General features: G+C 60.8%; 2 protein-coding genes across 6 annotated transcripts in view; one reads left to right on the forward strand and one right to left on the reverse strand.

Annotated features, from left to right (window-relative positions):
• Nucleotides 1-678: 678 nt before the first annotated feature.
• The window catches only part of SLC5A10 (solute carrier family 5 member 10), a 55,368-nt gene continuing 38,538 nt past the window's right edge, over nt 679-17,508 (reverse strand). Inside the window, exons 10-15 of one of the 2 annotated variants that reach the window (XM_082442424.1) lie at nt 8,012-8,119; nt 5,468-5,618; nt 1,698-1,866; nt 1,359-1,574; nt 1,118-1,175; nt 679-1,001 (exon numbers count right to left, since the gene is read on the reverse strand). In XM_082442424.1, the coding sequence (XP_082298550.1) occupies nt 895-1,001; nt 1,118-1,175; nt 1,359-1,574; nt 1,698-1,866; nt 5,468-5,618; nt 8,012-8,119 (809 nt within the window). In that variant the 3' untranslated portion in view covers nt 679-894. The remainder of the gene's footprint in view (nt 1,002-1,117; nt 1,176-1,358; nt 1,575-1,697; nt 1,867-5,467; nt 5,619-8,011; nt 8,120-17,508) is intronic. The other variant, XM_082442425.1, reaches the window with a different exon arrangement.
• Nucleotides 8,743-17,508, forward strand: part of FAM83G (family with sequence similarity 83 member G) — a 36,333-nt gene continuing 27,567 nt past the window's right edge. Inside the window, exons 1-2 of one of the 4 annotated variants that reach the window (XM_082442420.1) lie at nt 8,744-15,815; nt 15,946-16,608. In XM_082442420.1, coding sequence (XP_082298546.1) covers nt 16,087-16,608 — 522 coding nt within the window. In that variant the 5' untranslated portion in view covers nt 8,744-15,815; nt 15,946-16,086. Of the gene's footprint in view, nt 16,609-17,508 lie in introns of all 4 variants that reach the window. The other 3 variants (XM_082442421.1, XM_082442423.1, XM_082442422.1) reach the window with 3 other exon arrangements.

A 17,508-nucleotide genomic window follows, 5' to 3' on the forward strand; every position in this document is an offset into this window, starting at 1 on the left:
TGCCTGGACTTGCTGGACAGACTCAGAGACTCTGGGCTCCACCTGGGATCCAACGCCCCTGCCCACCACAGACACTTCGGGGGAGGCTGGAGGCCCTGAGGGAGGGCGGGCAAGGGTGCACGAAACGGAGGCTGCTGCTCTTCCGCTGGCCCCGCGGGACGGACGAGCTCTGAGGGGCCAGTCCTGGATGTGGCCACCTGGGAGACATAGCTGCACCTGCCCTTACTCGTTCAGGCCCAGGTTCTGCCCAGACCAGGGCCTCGGGAAGCGTGGGGGACTACAGGCCAGGTGGGGAGTTGGGGCCAGAGCTGGGCTCTGAGGGCCAGCGGCATCCAGAACGGGGCGGGCAGCCTCGGTGGAGCCCCAGCTTGAGGAAAGGCAGGGTGTCCACAGGGAAGGTGCCGTCAGCGCGGTCCTAAGCAGGGCAGCCTGAGGCCCTTGGGGAGCAGGCGGACTGAGGGGGCTCGGAAAGGGCTTTGAATGCCAGGCCGGTGGTGGAGGGGCGGTGAGCAGGGAGAGGGGAGCAGGTGGGATGGGGGTGGAGCCAAGGGAGGGGGCGGTGAGGGGCTCCCTCTGCCCAGCGCTGGCCCGAGACCCTTGGAGCCCTGAGCTCTGGCAGATTCGCTGCTCACGACCTGGGCCCGTGAACTCAAAATAAAAACAGTAGAAGAGCAGAAGGATGTTCATCAGAAATCTCATTTTCTTTCCAATTACGACTACTATTTTTGAAGTATCACACATTCTTTTCTCCCATTTCCTCCCTAATTTTTCAGAGCTCCTGCTTTGCTGGCTCAGCCAGCCCCTGGGCACTAACCTGCCCTGTGGCCACGAGGGGCGCACCCTCCTCTGGGCCTCCGTATCCTTGGTGGGGAAGGGGGGTGTCTGGGGACAGTGTCAGGCGAAGTAGGCGTAGAAGAAGATGTTGACGCACATGAGGAGGATGGCGTTGAAGCCACAGACGCGGGCCCAGAAGGCATGTTTCTGGGATGCTCGGTGGTCACCTGGAGGGGGCGGGAGGAGGGGACAGATGAGGGCCACAGGGTCCCAGCCGGGGCCCTTGCCTCCAGCCCCACCGTGGGTGGGAGTGAGGGGGAGCGCCTTAGGGTCACACACACACCTGTTTTGGCTCCCGAGGGCAGGTCCTGAGCCAGGGTCCACCAGGTAAGGTTCTCGATCTGCAGGGAAGGGTGAGGGTGAGGGTGGCGGGACGGGGGTGGGCCCAGACGGGATCAGGGGTCCATGATGGAAAGGGGGCAGCCAAGTTCAAAAAGGGCCAGGAACCAGGACCAGATGGGGTTACGGGTCAAGAGCTAGAAAATTCCTGAGTCAGAGAGGGTCAGGGGTCAGGACAGGCTCACCTGGACGCCCTGCGGGGGTGGCGTCAGCAGGCTCCCAGCCACCACCGCAGCCCCGCTGAGCACGAAGAGAGCTACGGCGAAGTGCAGGTAGTGGACGCTGCGGAGGATGGCAGGCCGCTGCTCGGGGCGGCCGCAGGGCGGGGCCGGGTGCAGGAACTCCAGCACCAGCCTGGTGGCACCCACCGCCAGCCCCGCCATCAGGCCCCAGAAGGCCCCCTGGGGGGAGAAGGCAGGGCAGCTGGGGCCTTGGGAGGAAGGCCAGGGCTCCCCTGCACCCAGGCACACGGGCGGCGGGGGGAGACGTGCGCCCAGCCCCACCCCAGCTCTCCGCATCCCCACCTGCTCGTTGGCCCGCCGCCAGAAGATGCCCAAGACGAAGACCGCGGTCACCGGGGGGGCCAGGGAGCTGGTCACCGACTGCATGTAGATGAAGAGCTGCCCACCGTTGGAGCCCTGCAGGACCGGGATCCAGGCCACACTCACGCCGACCAGCACCGCGATGACCAGCCTGCGGGCGGCAGCAGGCGGGCCGTCCCTCGAGGCCTCGCCTCAGCCCTCCCTCGCCTCCCCCTGGCCCCGGAGGCTTGCTCTCCATCTGTCCCCTGCGGCTCCAGCTCCGGCCTCCTCCCTGGCCCCTGTCCACTCCTCCAGGGACGGGGCCGATCTTGCCCTCTCCGGACCCTTCCATGGCTCCCTGCCGCTGGCAGGAACCGCCCCTGACTCAGCCTGTGTTCTCCCGCTCATCCCTGGGGTCTCACAGTGGCCCCCGCGCCCCCCGCTTCTCCTGCCCACCTTGAAGGCACCGTCCCACCCTCTCTGTGCTTGCCGTCCGTCTCCCACTCGCGGCGGCGGCAGCCTCACGCTGTTAGATCACTGCTGCATCTCCCGGCACACAGCAGGTGCTCAATACACATCCTTGACGGCACGAATGACCCCCTGCCCTCACATTCAGGCCAGACTGACCTCCCTGCGTTCCTCTAACCCTGGTGGGCCTTTGAAGGAGCCGTGGCCTCTGGCTGGCACCCCCACCCCACCCCCTACAGCCCTTGGCTGTAGCCTCACATCCACTACTGGACGACCTCCAGCCCGAGTGCAAGGTTTGGAGCCCAGCGGTCTCAGCTGTGAAGCCCCTTCCCTGCCCCACCCTGCGTGGAATCCTCCTCTCAGCTCCTGCCTGCCCCCCACTGGGCGTGCCCCCCTCCCCCGCAGCAGGGACACCCTTCACTCGTTCCTCCACAAGGCATGCATGAGGAGCCCACCGGAGAGCAGGGCGCTGGGTTAGGGACCCGGACGTGGTGACGAGCAGGCCTGGTCCCTGCCCAGCACCCAGAGTGGAGCAAAGAAAACATGAGCCTGTTATCCTGCGCTCAGGGCTGTGCTGAAGGAGCCCAGAGGAAGCATCCATCCAGGAAGGCTTCCAGGAGGAGGGGACCCTGCAGCTTTGAAGGGGTGTGGAACCTGGCTAAGGGGACAGAGCTGGGGCGAGGTGTCCGTATGCTCCTCCCTCGGCTGTGTCCTGGGTCAGCTGGACGCCCCCCACCCCCAGAGGTGGGTGATGCGTGAGAGCCCCTGGAACCCCAGACAGCACAATAGGAGTGACAGAGGCCATGTGTGCAGCTGGGGCGGGCCCGCCTGCCTCCTGTCCTTCCCTTCCAGGCCTGAGGGAGAGGGTGGAGGAAGGAGGCGGCCCCTTGATTAAGGCTAATTAACCCTCCGCCTGGCAGGCGGCCAGCGCTGCCCTCTTCAAAGGCACAGGCAGGCTCCACCCCGCCCTCCTCCAACAGGCCCCGTGTCCAACCCCAGACCCAGCACCTCTTGCAGGGCTGGTCCCCTCCAGCCCGGCCTGGAGCGGGACCCTGGCCCTCTGACTGCCCTCTTGGGTTTGGTCTGATGACTCAGCCACCAGCAGGCTGTCAGAGGGACCCCAAACCCAGAGGCTGTTCCTTCTGCCTGGAATGCCTCTCGCAACTCCTCCCCCAGCAAAACCCCTTTGTCCACCAAGGCCCAGCTCAAGACCCTCCTCCTCCAGGAAGTCTTCCTGACACCCTGCCCCCCAACCACCACTCTGCCGTCAGGATGACTGGCCCCCTCCATTGCCCCTGGGCTGCAGCCATGGTTGCAGGGGAGCCCCTCAAGGGCTGGGGGGGCTCTGAGGCCTCTCTGGGTCCCCTATGTTGCCCAGTTTGATGCAGGGTCCCAGGGAGGGCCAGCAGTAGTGGACTGAATAACAGAGAAGGGTGGACAGAAGGGGCTGCAGGGGAGGACCAGGGAGTGGGGCTGGGGGCTGGCAAAGATCGGGGCCCCAGGCATGAGGTGGTCACGCCCCCAGGCTTATGATAGCTCCTCTGGCCCCCCCAACCTGAGGAGACCTGGGTGAGGGGGTCCCCAGCATCCCCATGATGGCCTCATCCCGGGCTCAGGGTGCCCTCTGCTGCCCTGCGCTCTGGGAGTCCCATCTCTCCTTGGACTGAGGCTCCAAAAAATCCAGACCCCACACAGCTGGAAACACAGCTTGAACAGTGCTGTTAGGCAGGAAGCAGGCTGGAGGTGCTGGGGGACGTCCTGGTGCTGCAAGACGGAGGGATGGTAGGGCTAAGCCCTGGCCGCACACCCAGCACTGGGCCCTTTCCACTCCACCGACCTGGCAGCTGAGATAACTGGGGCCCAGAGAGGGTGAGCAGCCCGGCCCACATCACACAGCCAGGTGCCCACAGGCAGGCTGGCAGGGCCCGGGGCGGGCTTGCCTGGGTGGATGGGTGAGAAGGAGGGTCAAGGGTGCCATGTGAGGGGTGAGCTGGCATAGAGGGGAGACCGGCTCAGGACTCTGGCTTCAGGTGGGAGCGGGAGGCTGGGAAGTAGCAGGCAGGGGACGTGGAGCCACCAAGGGGGGACTGAGGCTACCAGTGTCCAGGCTAGGGGCGCCGAGGCACACCCTGGGCGGCAGGAGGACGTCCGGGTCCCAGTTCCCGGGAAGCCGGAGCTGGAGGGGCTCAGGGAGGAGCCGGTCAAACAGGGGCTGGGAGAGGTGGTCCAGGTGCTGACACAGAAGCCGCCTGTGAGCGGAGGGAGAGGCTCCCTGTTCTGGAGGAGGAGGTCTGAGCTGCACAAGAGCTCACACCTGCCAGCTGGCATGTCCCGACAGAGTCCGGCTGTTTTGCATCACTGGGATGACTGCCCGGAGCTCCAGGAGACCCCACCCTGAGGATGGGCGCCACAGGCTCCCGGCTGGAGGGGCCACTGCTGGCCAAGCCCAGCACCAGAGCGCCGGGTCCCCCTCGACCGGCACAGTGGGGGCTGCATGGCTTGGAGGGAGACAGGCAGGGTGGGACCCCTGAGAGGGCATCGACTCCTCTTCATCCATCACTGAGTTTCACCCCTAAAGGACTCCTGGGTACTCGGCCAAGCTTGGGGATGGAGGGCTGTGCCAGGCACAGCCCCCCCCCTCCCCCCATGGGGAGGGGCATCGGGACACCAGTGGGACCGACAAGGCCTACATGTGCTATGGGAGTGAGGCTATAGTTCCTGTGGGAGGCTTTGAGGGGAGGGGGCTCATTCCTTGGTCAGAGGTATCAGGGAGGGCTGCCTGGAGGAGGGGCACTTGAGCAGAGTCTAGAAAGATCAGGTAAGTCATCAAGGTAATAAGGAGGGGACAAGTGGGGCTTGGAGGAAGTGGGCAGAAGGTCAGTGCGGCCAGGGGCACAGGGGCCAGAGGGACAGCTATGGTGTGAGTGTGGCCACACCTGAGTGCTGGCTCTGGCCTTCTCTGGGGCAGCTAGGAACCATCAGGGGAGCTAGGGGCTCAGACCTGGGGAAGGCAGATCTCTGCGTGGTTAGGGAAGGGGACTCTCCCTGGCAGATTCCCTCAGAGAGTCCGCTTGGGGTAAGAGATGCATCCAAGATGGGGGTTGTGGCCGTGAAGGGGTGGCCAGGAGAGCGAAGTGGAACGTGGGAGGGGTAGAATGTTCTGGTCTCTTCTCTCCTCTCCTTCCTGGTGTCGTCCTTTCTCCAGTTGGCAAACTTCTACTCATCCCTCAAAGCCCAGCTCTGCTGGGGCCTCATGGGCTGGTGATGGGGCTGGGGAAGCCCTCCTCCCAGTGCCTCCCCCATACCGTCCCACCAGCAGCAGCTCCCGCTCCCCGGCGCCGGGCCGCAGCCACTTCCAGATGTCCATGGTGAACAGCGTGCTGCTGCTGTTGAAGATGGAGGTCAGCGATGACATGAGAGCGGCCATCATCACAGCGATCATCAGCCCCCGCAGGCCTGGGGGGACAGGGCCTGCTGTGACCCTGCCCGGGCCGCGCCCCCGCCCCCGGGAGCCCTCCTGCCCAGGCCCCACCGTCTGAGGCCCCTCCAAGTCCCTGCAAGTAGAGGCCCAGGAGGGAGGAGGTGGGGGGGTTGGAGGTGGTGGGAGAGAGACCCTGACATGGGAGGCTGGGGACAACAGCGGGGCTCCCGCGTCTGCTGCCCGAGCCTGCGGGCTGCTGGCAACGGGGATCTACTTCTACAGAGCTTCCCGTTGACAGAGCACTTTCACACCCAGACTTCATTTGACGGTGAGGAGGTGGAAACTCAGAGAGGGGAAGAGAGTTGCCCAGGGATGCACAGCAGGCCAGAGGCAGAACTTAGGGATGGGGTGGGGGAGTGAGGACAGCCTGGACGGGACCCTCAGCCTGGAGGCCCCGCCCTGGGCAGGGCCCAGAGGCCCAGGGGCCCAGGGCCTGGGGTTTCCTGCTACTTCCTGTGCGTGGCCACCCTGTCTTGTTGGCTCTGTGAGAGAGGAGATGTGGTTGCCCAAAGAGGAGAGAAAAGCCGCCCTGCTCATGGGCTGAAAACGAATGAGGGGCCCCCATCGAGGTGGGTGAGGCCCTGCTGTGCAAAGCCTGCTGGGGGTCATGGGCTTGAGAGGGGCTGCGTGTGCAGAGGACTCAGTGATGTGTGGCTTCAGGCTGGTCGCCTCCCCTCTCTGGGCTTCAGTTCAAGTCTGTCTCCAAGGCTTCCTGTGCTTTTTCTTCAAGTGTCTAAGCACCTCCTCCACCTCTGCAGATTCCCTGTCTGTCCTCCACACCCGCTTCCCCCACCCCAGGATAAGCCACCTCCCCTGAGGGCTCAGCCTAGCAGGTGCCATTGCTTGCCTGGCCCTGGTTCTGCGTCTGACCTGCTGTGTGACTTCCAGGCATCCCATTGCCCTCTCTGTTCACTTAGGCTGACTTAGATGGGGCCCAGAGGAAAGTGAGTTAAATCATGGTTTTCCCCCAGACATTTCTCCAACCTCCTTCCCTTGCTCGGGGAGGTGGATTAACTTGGGGCTTATTCTCCTCCCATTTCTCACACAGGGAGCTCAAGGCCTGGAGAGGGGTTATGGCCCAACAACGGCTGGGTGTCAGCCAGCCCCCAGAACAGAAGGGGCAGGCGAGGCCCCGGGGTGGGAAGCCACAGTGCGGCCAAGCCCTGTGCCGGTCAGTTTCCCTGTGCGGCTGCGTTTAATCCCAGCAACCATGCTGAGGGGTGGGAAAGTGCCATTATCCCCAACTTACACGCGAGGACACTGAAACCGAGAGCAGGGAAGGGACTTGCCCCAAGTATCTCAGCCAGCAAGTGGCAGAGCCCAGGTTGGGTCCGGAGGGAGGGAGGGAGGAGCAAGGTGGGGCCAGGAAGCGCCCACGGGGGCGTGGGGGGGGAGGGGGACACGGAGAATCCGGAGGTGAAACCAGGCTGCAGAGGAAAGCCGGATCTTCTTTCTGCTTAGGTGGGACCACACCCCTTGCCATGTGTTCGGCTTGCACACCTCCTGTGACTGGGACCTCACCACCCCATATCAGACTGGCAGGGAAAGTAGAAAGGGCCAAAATCTGCCCCATGTTCTCTGGCCCGCAGGGTCTCAGGGGTCGGCAGGCTCGAGGTGGGCCTGGGGCTCCTGGGTCCCCAGCAGAGTCAGCAGTGGGTTTGGGGCCAGAGAGACTCGGGTTTGTGTCTCAGCCACAAGCTACAAACCCGGGACAAGTCACTTTCCTCTCTCTGTGCCTCAGTCTCCCCACCTGTAAACCGCAGCTAGGAACTCTGCCTCATAACCTTACAAAAGAAGCAGTTTGTGATAGGGCCTAACACCCAGCAGGCCTGCAAGAGGAGACAGTGGCAGCCTTTCTGGAGGGACAGGCCAGCACCGGCTAAGAGGATGAGCCCTGGGGGCAGACCGCCCGAGTTCAGAACCCAGCTTTGCAGCTCACTTGCCACGTGACCTTGGCCAGGGCACCCTGGGTCTCAGTGTCCCCATCTCTAAAGTGGGGATGATGAGGGACTTCCCTGCTGGTCCTGTGGTTAAAACTCCACGCTTCCACTGCAGGAGGCACGGGTCTGATCCCTGGTTGGGGAGCTAAGACACCGCATGCCGTGCAGCGTGACAAAAAAAAAAAAAAAAAATTAAAGTGGGAATGATGATCACAGCACCCAGGGTTCCTGAGAAGAGGACGTGAGTTAGCCCCACGTGACGCCCCGGGCACGGTGCCTGGCGCACGGCGGGTGCCCTGTGTGTTTTCTATTAGTATTACTTTCCTCATGCTCTGCTCATCCCACCTGGGTGTCACACAGAGCCACGCTGGACCCAGAGCGGGCTCCACCGCCCCAGGGCTCCTCCCCGGACCCAGCTGGGGCCTCACCTGTGGGCATCAGCTCCATGACCAGCTTGGGGTAGGCGATGTTGGAGCAGCCAATCTCGGTCCCGCAGGCCCGCAGGCACTCGGACGGCACCACACAGCCCACGTCATCTGCGCGAGAGGGAGGCCTAGTGTCCCCCGCCCGCCCTCCCTGGGGTAGACAAGCCCCGGGCTGAGGACAGGAGCCGGGCCGCACCTGCTCTGTCACCATCTGCCACCAGCTGCTGCTCGGCCCTGGGCCTCAGTTTCCCAGCCTGGGTGACGAGGCGGGGGCTGGCCTCAGAGACTACTCTGGCCCTTGACACCCTCTCCTCCTGCCTGCTGCCCATCCCATGACCCCCGCTCCCTGTCCCACACCAGGCCGGCTCCCCTGCAGGGCGGCCCCGCCCAGGTGAGCAGTCCGTCCACCGTCCAAGCCCCTCTGGGCGCTGGTCTCCCTCTGCCCACCTCCTGCCCCCAGCCCTCCTCCCCAGAGAGGCAGGTGGAGGCCCCCCACCCGGGCTGGCCCCTCAAACAAGAAGGGAGCCCAGAGCTCTGCACAAGACCCTCCAGACTCCCAGCTCCTGGGGCCGGTCTCCTTCCCGGCCCCTCTCCCCGCACCCCAGCCTCCTCCCACCCGAGCCTCTGCGCTGTGTGCTGCTCTCCCAGGCCTTCCCAGGGGCGGCTCAGAAGTCATCGCCTCCATCTGAAATAGCCCCCCTCCCCCACGACCCCTCCCCCCTCATCACTCGTTTTCATCGCTTCACCTCCCCTGGAGGTGGTTCTGCTGCAGACCCTCCCCCGCGGCGGGGGCAGCACCCACTGCTCGCCCTCTGAGTGAACGAGGAATGAGTGGGTGGCCCAGACCGGGCCCGAATCCGAAATCCCAGACTCCCTGCCAGCCGCTGGAGCCGGACCCTGTTCAGGGCCTGAGGGCGGGGGGCCTGGCTCCCGGAGCGGGCGGAGGTAGCAGACCTAGGGTCGACCCCACGTGCTCTTGTTCCTCTGGGAAACACTCTTTAAACACCTTTGACCCCTGCCCCACTGGATTCTCAGCAGGGCCCGCAGAGGAATGCGCAGAGCAAGCAAACGCAGAGATGCGATTATGGGGAAAGTTCAGAAACAGCAGCCATCGCTCAGCCGCTCGGGCACAGGGGCCTGTTTGGGGGGTAACGTTTCCACGCCTGGGCATTGATGTTCCCGTGACTTGGAGCCCCTGCGCGGACCGGGCACTCCTGGGCTAACGCCCCACCTTAGATGCCCAACCCACCGTGGAGGGTCTCAGGCCCCCTCCCCGGGGCCAGAGGGCCTGGAGCGGCATCACCCCCTCCCCCATGACCCGCGTCCCTGAGCGCCAGGCCCCCACCCCTGGCACCTCCGGCTCAGTGTGTCCCACTGTCCTCCCTCCTGCCACAAGGTGGGCACCAGCTCCTCACGGCCTCCCTTCCATCCTCTCCATCCTTCCAAAGTCACCGCTTTGCTCACATCACTTACTTCTCAGGAACCCCCTCCCCACCTCCACCCCCAGAGCCCACGGCTTCCTGGAAGAAAGTCCTTTCCATGACATTCGAGGCCCTGGACAACTGGTCCCAGGTCCCGTCATCCCAGCACCGCGCGCTGGCCACCCTGACCTGCTTGTATTTTTTCACACACGCCCAGCATGCTGGCGCCTCTGTGCCTTTGCAGACGCGGCCTCCTCCTCCTGCTGCTCTGTCCCTACCCTTATTCACCTCCCGCTTCATGGCCTGCTGCAAAGGGCTAGCTCTCCCACGCCTTCCACAGCTCGTCCCCACCCCCTAAGGCAGAATAGCTTCCTCCCAAGGGCTCCTAAAGCCCAGGGTTGAATCACAATAGTTTGTTTGCATATTTTACGTCCTCCACCAGACTGAGAGCTCCCCAAGGGCGGACACTGGCTTTGAATCATCTCCTCTCCCAGGTATCACCCTGTCCAGGGCTGGGCCCAGAGGAGATGCTCTGTGAACATGTGTGAATAAATAAATGAGTAAACAAGTGAATGGTTGGGAAGAAGGGGAAAGGCACAGAAGGAGAGGAGGAAAGGGAGAAAGGACCCCACAAAGAGCTATGGAGGAGTTCAGGCACTGTTTGATCCAGCTGCCCTACCCTACCACCTCCCACCCACAGCTATGCATACGAGAGAATTCAGGAGCAGAAAGGGCATAGCTTGCCCAGGACACATAGTCAGACCCGGGACAGAGCCTGGGGTCCCACGGCGGGACTCTGGGGCCACTGGGGTTCAGGTGGGGGCAGGTGACAGGTCCCTCGTGACAGGTTCTGGGCTTGGACTGGCTCGCTCTGGCACATGGAGGACTCAGCCCTCCTGGGAGGGACAGGTGATGCGTCACGGCCACATAATGGCTCAAAAAGCCCAAGTCAGGAGATTCTGGCTGAGTTTATTCAGCCTGTTGCAGCCCATTCCAGGCTGCCAGGATGGGGCCCCGCCTTTGGGCACCTCGGGCTTGCCTGCCTAAGCAGCAAGCAAGAACCACCTCTCCTTTGTGACAGCAGCAGAGGTGCTGCCACCTAAACAAAGTCTCCCATTTGTGCCAACTCAGGAGTGAGCAGCCCCAGGCCAGGGGGACCAGGGGACTGGGCAAGGGGCCTGGCCTTGCCTGAGTACCGGATTCTACGGGCCTGGGAGCTCCCCGCTGGGCTCCACCTTGACATCAGCACCCCTATCCAGCTGGGGCCCACGCCAGAAGCCTGAGGGCTGCCTCTCTCCTTGCCCCCCACGTCCTCCCTCCCTGCAGCCAATGCCAAGTCCAGCCACTGGGCTTGGGGACCAGGGGAGCTGCACCACCTCCCCCCTCTAATCCACCTCCCCTAAAACCGTGACTCTGCCCACTATCCTCCCTGCTCACAGCCTCCTGTGGCCTCCATCCCCTGCAGGAGGGATCGTGGGACCCTAACTGTGCACTACAGCCTCTGCCCCCTTGGCCACCCCAACCACCGCCAAAATTTCACCCTCGACTCCGGGCCTCTGTGTCTGCTGTTCCCTCTCCCTGGAACACCCTTCTCAAACCCAGGGAGCTCATACTGATTCCTCCCAGCTCGTTGTGGATGTCTGGGCTCTACAGGCTTTGAGGAAACACCCTCCATGGCACCAATAACTCTGTGACTTGTGTCCTTCCTGCCTCTCGATAGACTGTGACCATGAGGCCCATGGAGGAGCCCGGATTCCAACAGCGCACAGCACAAGCCAATGGGTGGCAGGTTCTGCCTGTGTTTGTTGACTGACTAAATGACCCTCTTCCAAGCTGGTCATTGGACACACCACCCCGAGGGGTAATCAAGGTGCTCCCCACTCCCAAGCAGGCCTGGCTTATCCCTGGGAGCCAGTTCAGATGCTGATATCACAGGAGGGCGAACACAGACCTGGCTCTGAATCCAGTTCTCCCAATCTCTTACTATGTGATCCTGGGTATTTATTCTCTGGGGCTATTTCTTTCTCTGTAAAACCCTTCTGGGGACATCCATAGGCCAACAAATCAACTTCAATCTAAATTTCATACCTTACACAAAAAAATTAACTCAAAATAGATCACAGATTTAAATGTAAAACTATCAGACTTCTAGGAAAAAAGTAGGAGAATATCTTCAGAACCTAGGGCAAGGTGAAGAGTTTTTAGGCTTAACATCAAAAGCATAATCCCTTAAATGAGAATTTGATAAAATAGAGCTCATCAAAACTAAAGCTTTGGTACTTCCCTGGTGGTCCAGTGGGTAAGACTCCACACCCCCAATGCAGGGGGCCCGGGTTCGATCCCTGGTCGGGGACCTAAATCCTCCACGCGTGCCGCAACTAAGAGTTCACACGCTGCAACTGAGAAGTCTGCATGCTTCAACTAAAAGATCCCGTGTGCCGCAACTAAGACCCAGCACAGCCAAAATATAAATAAATAAATACATATTTTTTAAAAAAACAACTAAAGCTTTTGCTCTGTATAAAACACCTGTGGGAAGGATGAAAAGAAAAGCTGCAGAAACAAATTCAGTAAAGTCGCAGGAAACAAGATCCATACACAAAACCAGTATACACTAACAATGAACTATCAGAAAAGGAATTAAGAAAACAATCCCATTTACAGTAGCACAAAAAAGAATAAAATACCTAGGAAAAAATTTAACCCAAGGAGGTGAAAGGTCTGTACACTGAAAACCGTAAGAAACTGAAAGAAATTGAAAAAGACACAAAAAAATGGAAAGATATTCCATGCTCATGGATTAGCAGAATTAATATTGTTAAAACGTCCAAAGTGATCTACAGATTCCGCGCAATCGCTATCAAAATACCAATGATATTTTTCACAGAGATAGCAAAAACCATCCTAAAATATTTGTATGGAGCCATAAAAGATCCTGAGTAGCCATAAAAGATCTGGAACTTTAAGAAAGAAAAACAAAGCTGGAGGCATCACACTCCCTGATTTCAAACCAAATCACAAAGCTATAGTAATCAAAATAGTGTGGTATTGGCACAAAAACAGACACACAGATCAATAGAACAGAACAGAAATAAACCCCTCACATATATGGTCAACTGATTTACGACAAAGGAGCCAAGAATATACAATGGGGAAAGGACAGTCTCTGCAATAAATGGGTGTTGGGAAAACTGGACAGCCACAGGCAAAAGAATGAAACTGGACCCCTATCTCACACCACATGCAGAAATCAACTCAAAATGGCTTAAAGATTTGAAAAAAGACCAGGAACTGTGAAACACCTAGAAGAAAACATAGGTGGTAGCTCCTTGACATCAGTCTTGGCAATGATTCTTTTGGATTTGACACTAAAAGCAAATGCAAAGAAAGCCAAAAACAAACAAACAAAAAACCCCAAAAACAAACAAGTAAAAAACAAGTGGGACCTCATCAAACTAAAAAGCTTCTGCACATCAAACGAAACAATCAACAAAACGAAAGGGCAACATACAGAATGGGAGAAAATATTTGCGAATTGTGTATCTGATAAAAGGTTAATATCCAGAATATGTAAAGAACTCATACAACTCAATAGCAAAAACAAAAACCCACAAACAGACCCCAGAAATCTGATTTAAAGATGGGCAGAGGAACTGAACAGACATTTTTCCAAAGGAGACGTACAAATGGCCAACAGGTACATGAAAAATACTTGTACAACATCGCTAATCATCAGGGAAATCATCACACCTGCAAGAATGGCTATTATCAAAAAGATAAGAGACAACAAGAGTTGGCCAGGATGTGAAGAAAAGGGAACACTTGTACATTGTTGGTGGGAGTGTAAATGGGTGCAGCTACTATGGAAACAGCATGGAGGTTCCTTAAAAAATTATAAATAGAACTACCATATGATCCAGCAATCCCGCATCTAGGTTACATATTTTAAGGAAATGAAATCACCACCTCAAAGAGACATCTGCACTCTCGTTCACTTCAGCATTATTCACTATAGCCAAGATATGGAAACAATCTAAGTGTCCTTCAGTACTTATGATAAACGGATAAAGAAACTGTGACGTTTATATATATAAGAAAATATTATTCAGCCATGAGAAGGAAAGACATCCTGCCATTTGCAACAACGTGGATGGACCTCGAGGGTGTTATGCTAAGTGAAATAAGTCAGAGAAAGATAAATACTGTATGATATCCCTTATATGTGGAAGCTAAAAATGCCAAACTCATAGAAACAGAGACTAGAATACCATGGAGTACCAGGCAGCAACAGAAAGGAACACAGCCACACACAATCACAGAGATCACAATCTCTGGTGATCCTCTGGATGAATCACCAGAGAACAGATCGGTGGCAGCCAGGGTTAGGGAGGGAGGTGTGGGTTTGGCTGCAGAGGGACAGCTCTGGATCTTGATTGTGATAGTGGTTACACAAACGTACACATGTGATAAGGTTGCACACATCTACACACACGCACATAAACGAGCACACGTAAACTGGTGAAATCTGAACGAGGTTTCTGGCTGTGGTATTACTGCACTATGGTTATGCAAGATGACACCATTGGGGGAAACTGGGTGAAGGGTGCATGCAAGCTCTCTGTTGTTGTTTTTTAACAGCTTCCTGTGAATCTATAATTACGGGCAGGTAGCTGGAGGGCTGGAGGCCCTTCAGCCCTGAGAGCCAGGACTCCCTTCATGAGCCCCAGGGCCTCCGTGCAGGGGAAGAAAAAAAGGAGAAGCTGAGGCCAGAGAAGGTCTTGTCTGGATCCCCAGTGGCAGAGGCTGTAAGTCAGGCTTCAGGACTCCCAGGGCAGTGCTCGGCCCTGGGACCACCTTCCTCCCCCTTCTGACCATGTGCAGGGGCGGGGGCGGGGGGGATGCAGGTGTGTGTGCATGTACCTGGGAAGGGCTGGGGGCACTTGAAGGGGCACCATGTTCAGACACAGTGTGAAGCCCCCGGGCCAGGGTGGAGTGCGGGACTAGAGCGGTCAGCGATGGGGGCCACAGGCATGCTGGGGCTGGGACACCGCATCACTGCTCGGGGCAGCAGACCCAGGGAAGACGCTGACAGGCAGATGGATGGTGGTGAGGGTCCTGGGGGAGGGGGGTTCATGGGCCCAGGCCCAGTGACATCAACAGCTGGCTCTCAGCAGCAAGAGCAGTGTCCTCGGGGCCCCAATCCCAGCTGAGCACAAAGCAGCTCCATGCAGGGCGGGCGAGGTGATGGTGGTGGCAGGGCTGGGCCAGGTGCCTGGCTGACTGCCTGTGGCATGCAGCGGGATGCGGGCCGTTGTCAGGCCAGGTTTCATGGGCTTTGCTGTCCCGACCCTGGCAGCCTGCTTTCAGATGTGGTCCCCACACGCCCCCAGAACCGGGATCCCAAGCCCCAGGACGCAGGGCAGAGGGCTGGGCCTGACCCCAGCCCACAGCCGCCCTCTGAGGCCCTCCCTGCCCCCGGGCTCATCATGCAGGACTGGTCCTGAGCGGGCGGGGCTCCCAGAAGGGAGCAGGGCTGGGACCTAGAACTGGGTACCTGCTCTATCCACACCAGGCTCTGTGCAGGCTCCTGAGGTCGGGTCAGACCTGCCCTACCCCTGCCTTGGCGGCTCCCAGCCGGGTCCCGACCCTACTTCCACAACTGGACAGCTGAGCATCTGCATGGACTTCCGTCCCACCTGGGAAACCACACAGTTCGGGTGGGACCAGGGTTACCAACAGGCTGGGGGCGGGGTGTGCTAAGGCTGTTCACTTGCTGTGTGTCCTCAGGAAGAACACTGCCCCTCTCTGGGCTGCAATGTTCCAGGAGCTCTTGGACTTCCGTCCCTGAGCCGTTCAGAATTCGGCTACCAGGGGCTGGTGGCAGCGGAGGAGACAGACACACACCGCCCGACGTCTGTGTCCGTCGCGGGTAGGGGTGAATCGGTTTCCGGCTCCGCCCCCGGTCTCACGTCACCGCAGGTGGCGGCAGCGGGGTGGGCGAGGCGGCACTGAGTCACAGGCCGCCTATGCACCCGCTCCGCCCGCGCCGCCCGGTAAGCGAGACCTGACCCGCGCCCCCGACCCCGGGCCCCCCCGGCGACCCGCCCGGCCGCCCGCCCGCGCGCTGCCCCGAGCCTCCTCCGCGCAGGCCCCTCGGGCTGCCAATCGCGGCGCCGGGGGCTTTCGAGACCCCATCCCATCCCGGAAGCCCTCGGGATGCGGGGCGCCGCCGAGCAGGGCCAGAGGTCGTCGGAGAGCGGACTCCAGCCTGCCCCTCTAGGAACCTTCTGGGAAGTCCCCTGCCTGGCCTAGTTCCCCCCAGAGGTCGCCCAGGACCTCTGGCAGCTCCAGAAATCCTCTGGGATGCTGGCCCCCGTCCCCTGCAGGTACCGGCACCCGGGGCGCGAGGCGTGCCGCCCACACCCCCCGCCCCCCGCCGGCCCCTCCTCCGCGCGGCCGCCCCTCCCCGGCCCCGCCTGCACTCTGACCCGACCCTGCGGCCCGCCCCTCCCGCAGGCTCCCGGGGGCAGAGGATCTGCGGCGGCGGCGGCGGCGGCGGCGGCGGCGGCGGGAGGCTCCAGAACGCGCTGCGCCAGCCCGGCGACCGGACTCCCGACCTGCTGAGCGTGCGTCCAGCCCGCGGCAGAGGCGCCCGCCATGGCCTTCTCCCAGGTGCAGTGCTTGGACGACAGCCACGTCAACTGGCGCTCCAGCGAGGCCAAACCCGAGTTCTTCTACAGCGAGGAGCAGCGGCTGGCGCTGGAGGCCCTGGTGGCCCGCGGCCCCGACGCCTTCTATGAGGTGCTGAAGCGGGAGAACATCCGCGACTTCCTCTCGGAGCTGGAGCTCAGGCGCATCGTGGAGACCATCGAGGTGTATGACCCCGGCTCCGAGGACCCCCGGGCCAGCGGCCAGCCCCGGGGGCCCGAGGACGGCGGGGTCGGTGACGGCGAGGAGGGCAGCGGGGAAGGGGGGGCCCGCACCGAGGCCGAGCCGCTGCCCTCGCTGGAGTACTGGCCCCAGAAGTCTGACCGCTCCATCCCGCAGCTGGACCTGGGCTGGCCGGACACCATCGCCTACCGGGGTGTGACCCGGGCCAGCGTCTACATGCAGCCCCCCATCGACGGGCAGGCCCACATCAAGGAGGTGGTGCGCAAGATGATCAGCCAGGCCCAGAAGGTGAGCCCGCGTGAGTCCCCGGAGAGGAAGCGGCCCGGCCTGGCCCGGCGGGCCTGACCCGCCCCGGCCTCTCCTGCGCCGAACACACTCACTCGGAGCCCAGCCTGGTCTCTTGGCTGCCTCCCCTCCTGCCTTCACGGGGCTCCGTGGTTTCTTTGCAGAGGGGTAGGGTCCCTGGGTCCTGTGGCAGGTGACAGCGGCTGCCCCGTCTCAAAGGGCCTTTGTGCATTGTTGGGGGGTGTTGCTGACTTCCCCAGACCTGGCGAGCAGGTTCCCCAGAAGAAGGTGCTGCGATGGGGTGGGGCGGGGAGGATCACGCGGCTTTCTCTCACTGCCCCTCGGGATGGCTCTTATTCACACCTGAGAAGCAGGAGGCTCCCAGGCCCACAGGCCCACATGCCGGGAGCTTTCTGGCGATGCTTTTGTGGGGCGGCGGAGAGAGGCTGGGGCAGGAGGTGGGCATGGAGACTGAGAGGTAGTCTGAGTCCGTCTGAGGCTGGCTTGGAGATCCAAGTTCAAGCGTGCCTGTTTCCTGGCCGCGCTGGGTGACCCTCCCTGAGCCTCTCGGTGAGCTTTGCAATGGCAGAACCTTTCCAGGCTGGGATGTGAGGGATGGCAATGGTGTGGTCCCCGGGGTGGGAGCGGAGCGAGTCCAGATGAGGGTCGTTTGCCTGGGCCGGAGGAGCCTCAGGCGTCGTCCGGACCTCCCCTGGAGCGACCCCTGCCGAGCTGTGCAGTGTGCCGGCGTGGGCAGCCACTCGGCTGGCACACGGACACGCATTCTGAGAAGGGGTCTCGCCACTGGCAGACAGCCAGGCCACGGCTGGTGAGCCGGTGCTTCTTCACGCTTCCATGGTTTCAAGGCACATTCTGAGATGACTGATAAGGCCTGCCTCGTGA

Source organism: Balaenoptera physalus (assembly GCF_965194825.1).
Source record: "Balaenoptera physalus genome assembly, chromosome: 20".
Taxonomy (NCBI): Eukaryota; Metazoa; Chordata; class Mammalia; order Artiodactyla; family Balaenopteridae; genus Balaenoptera; species Balaenoptera physalus.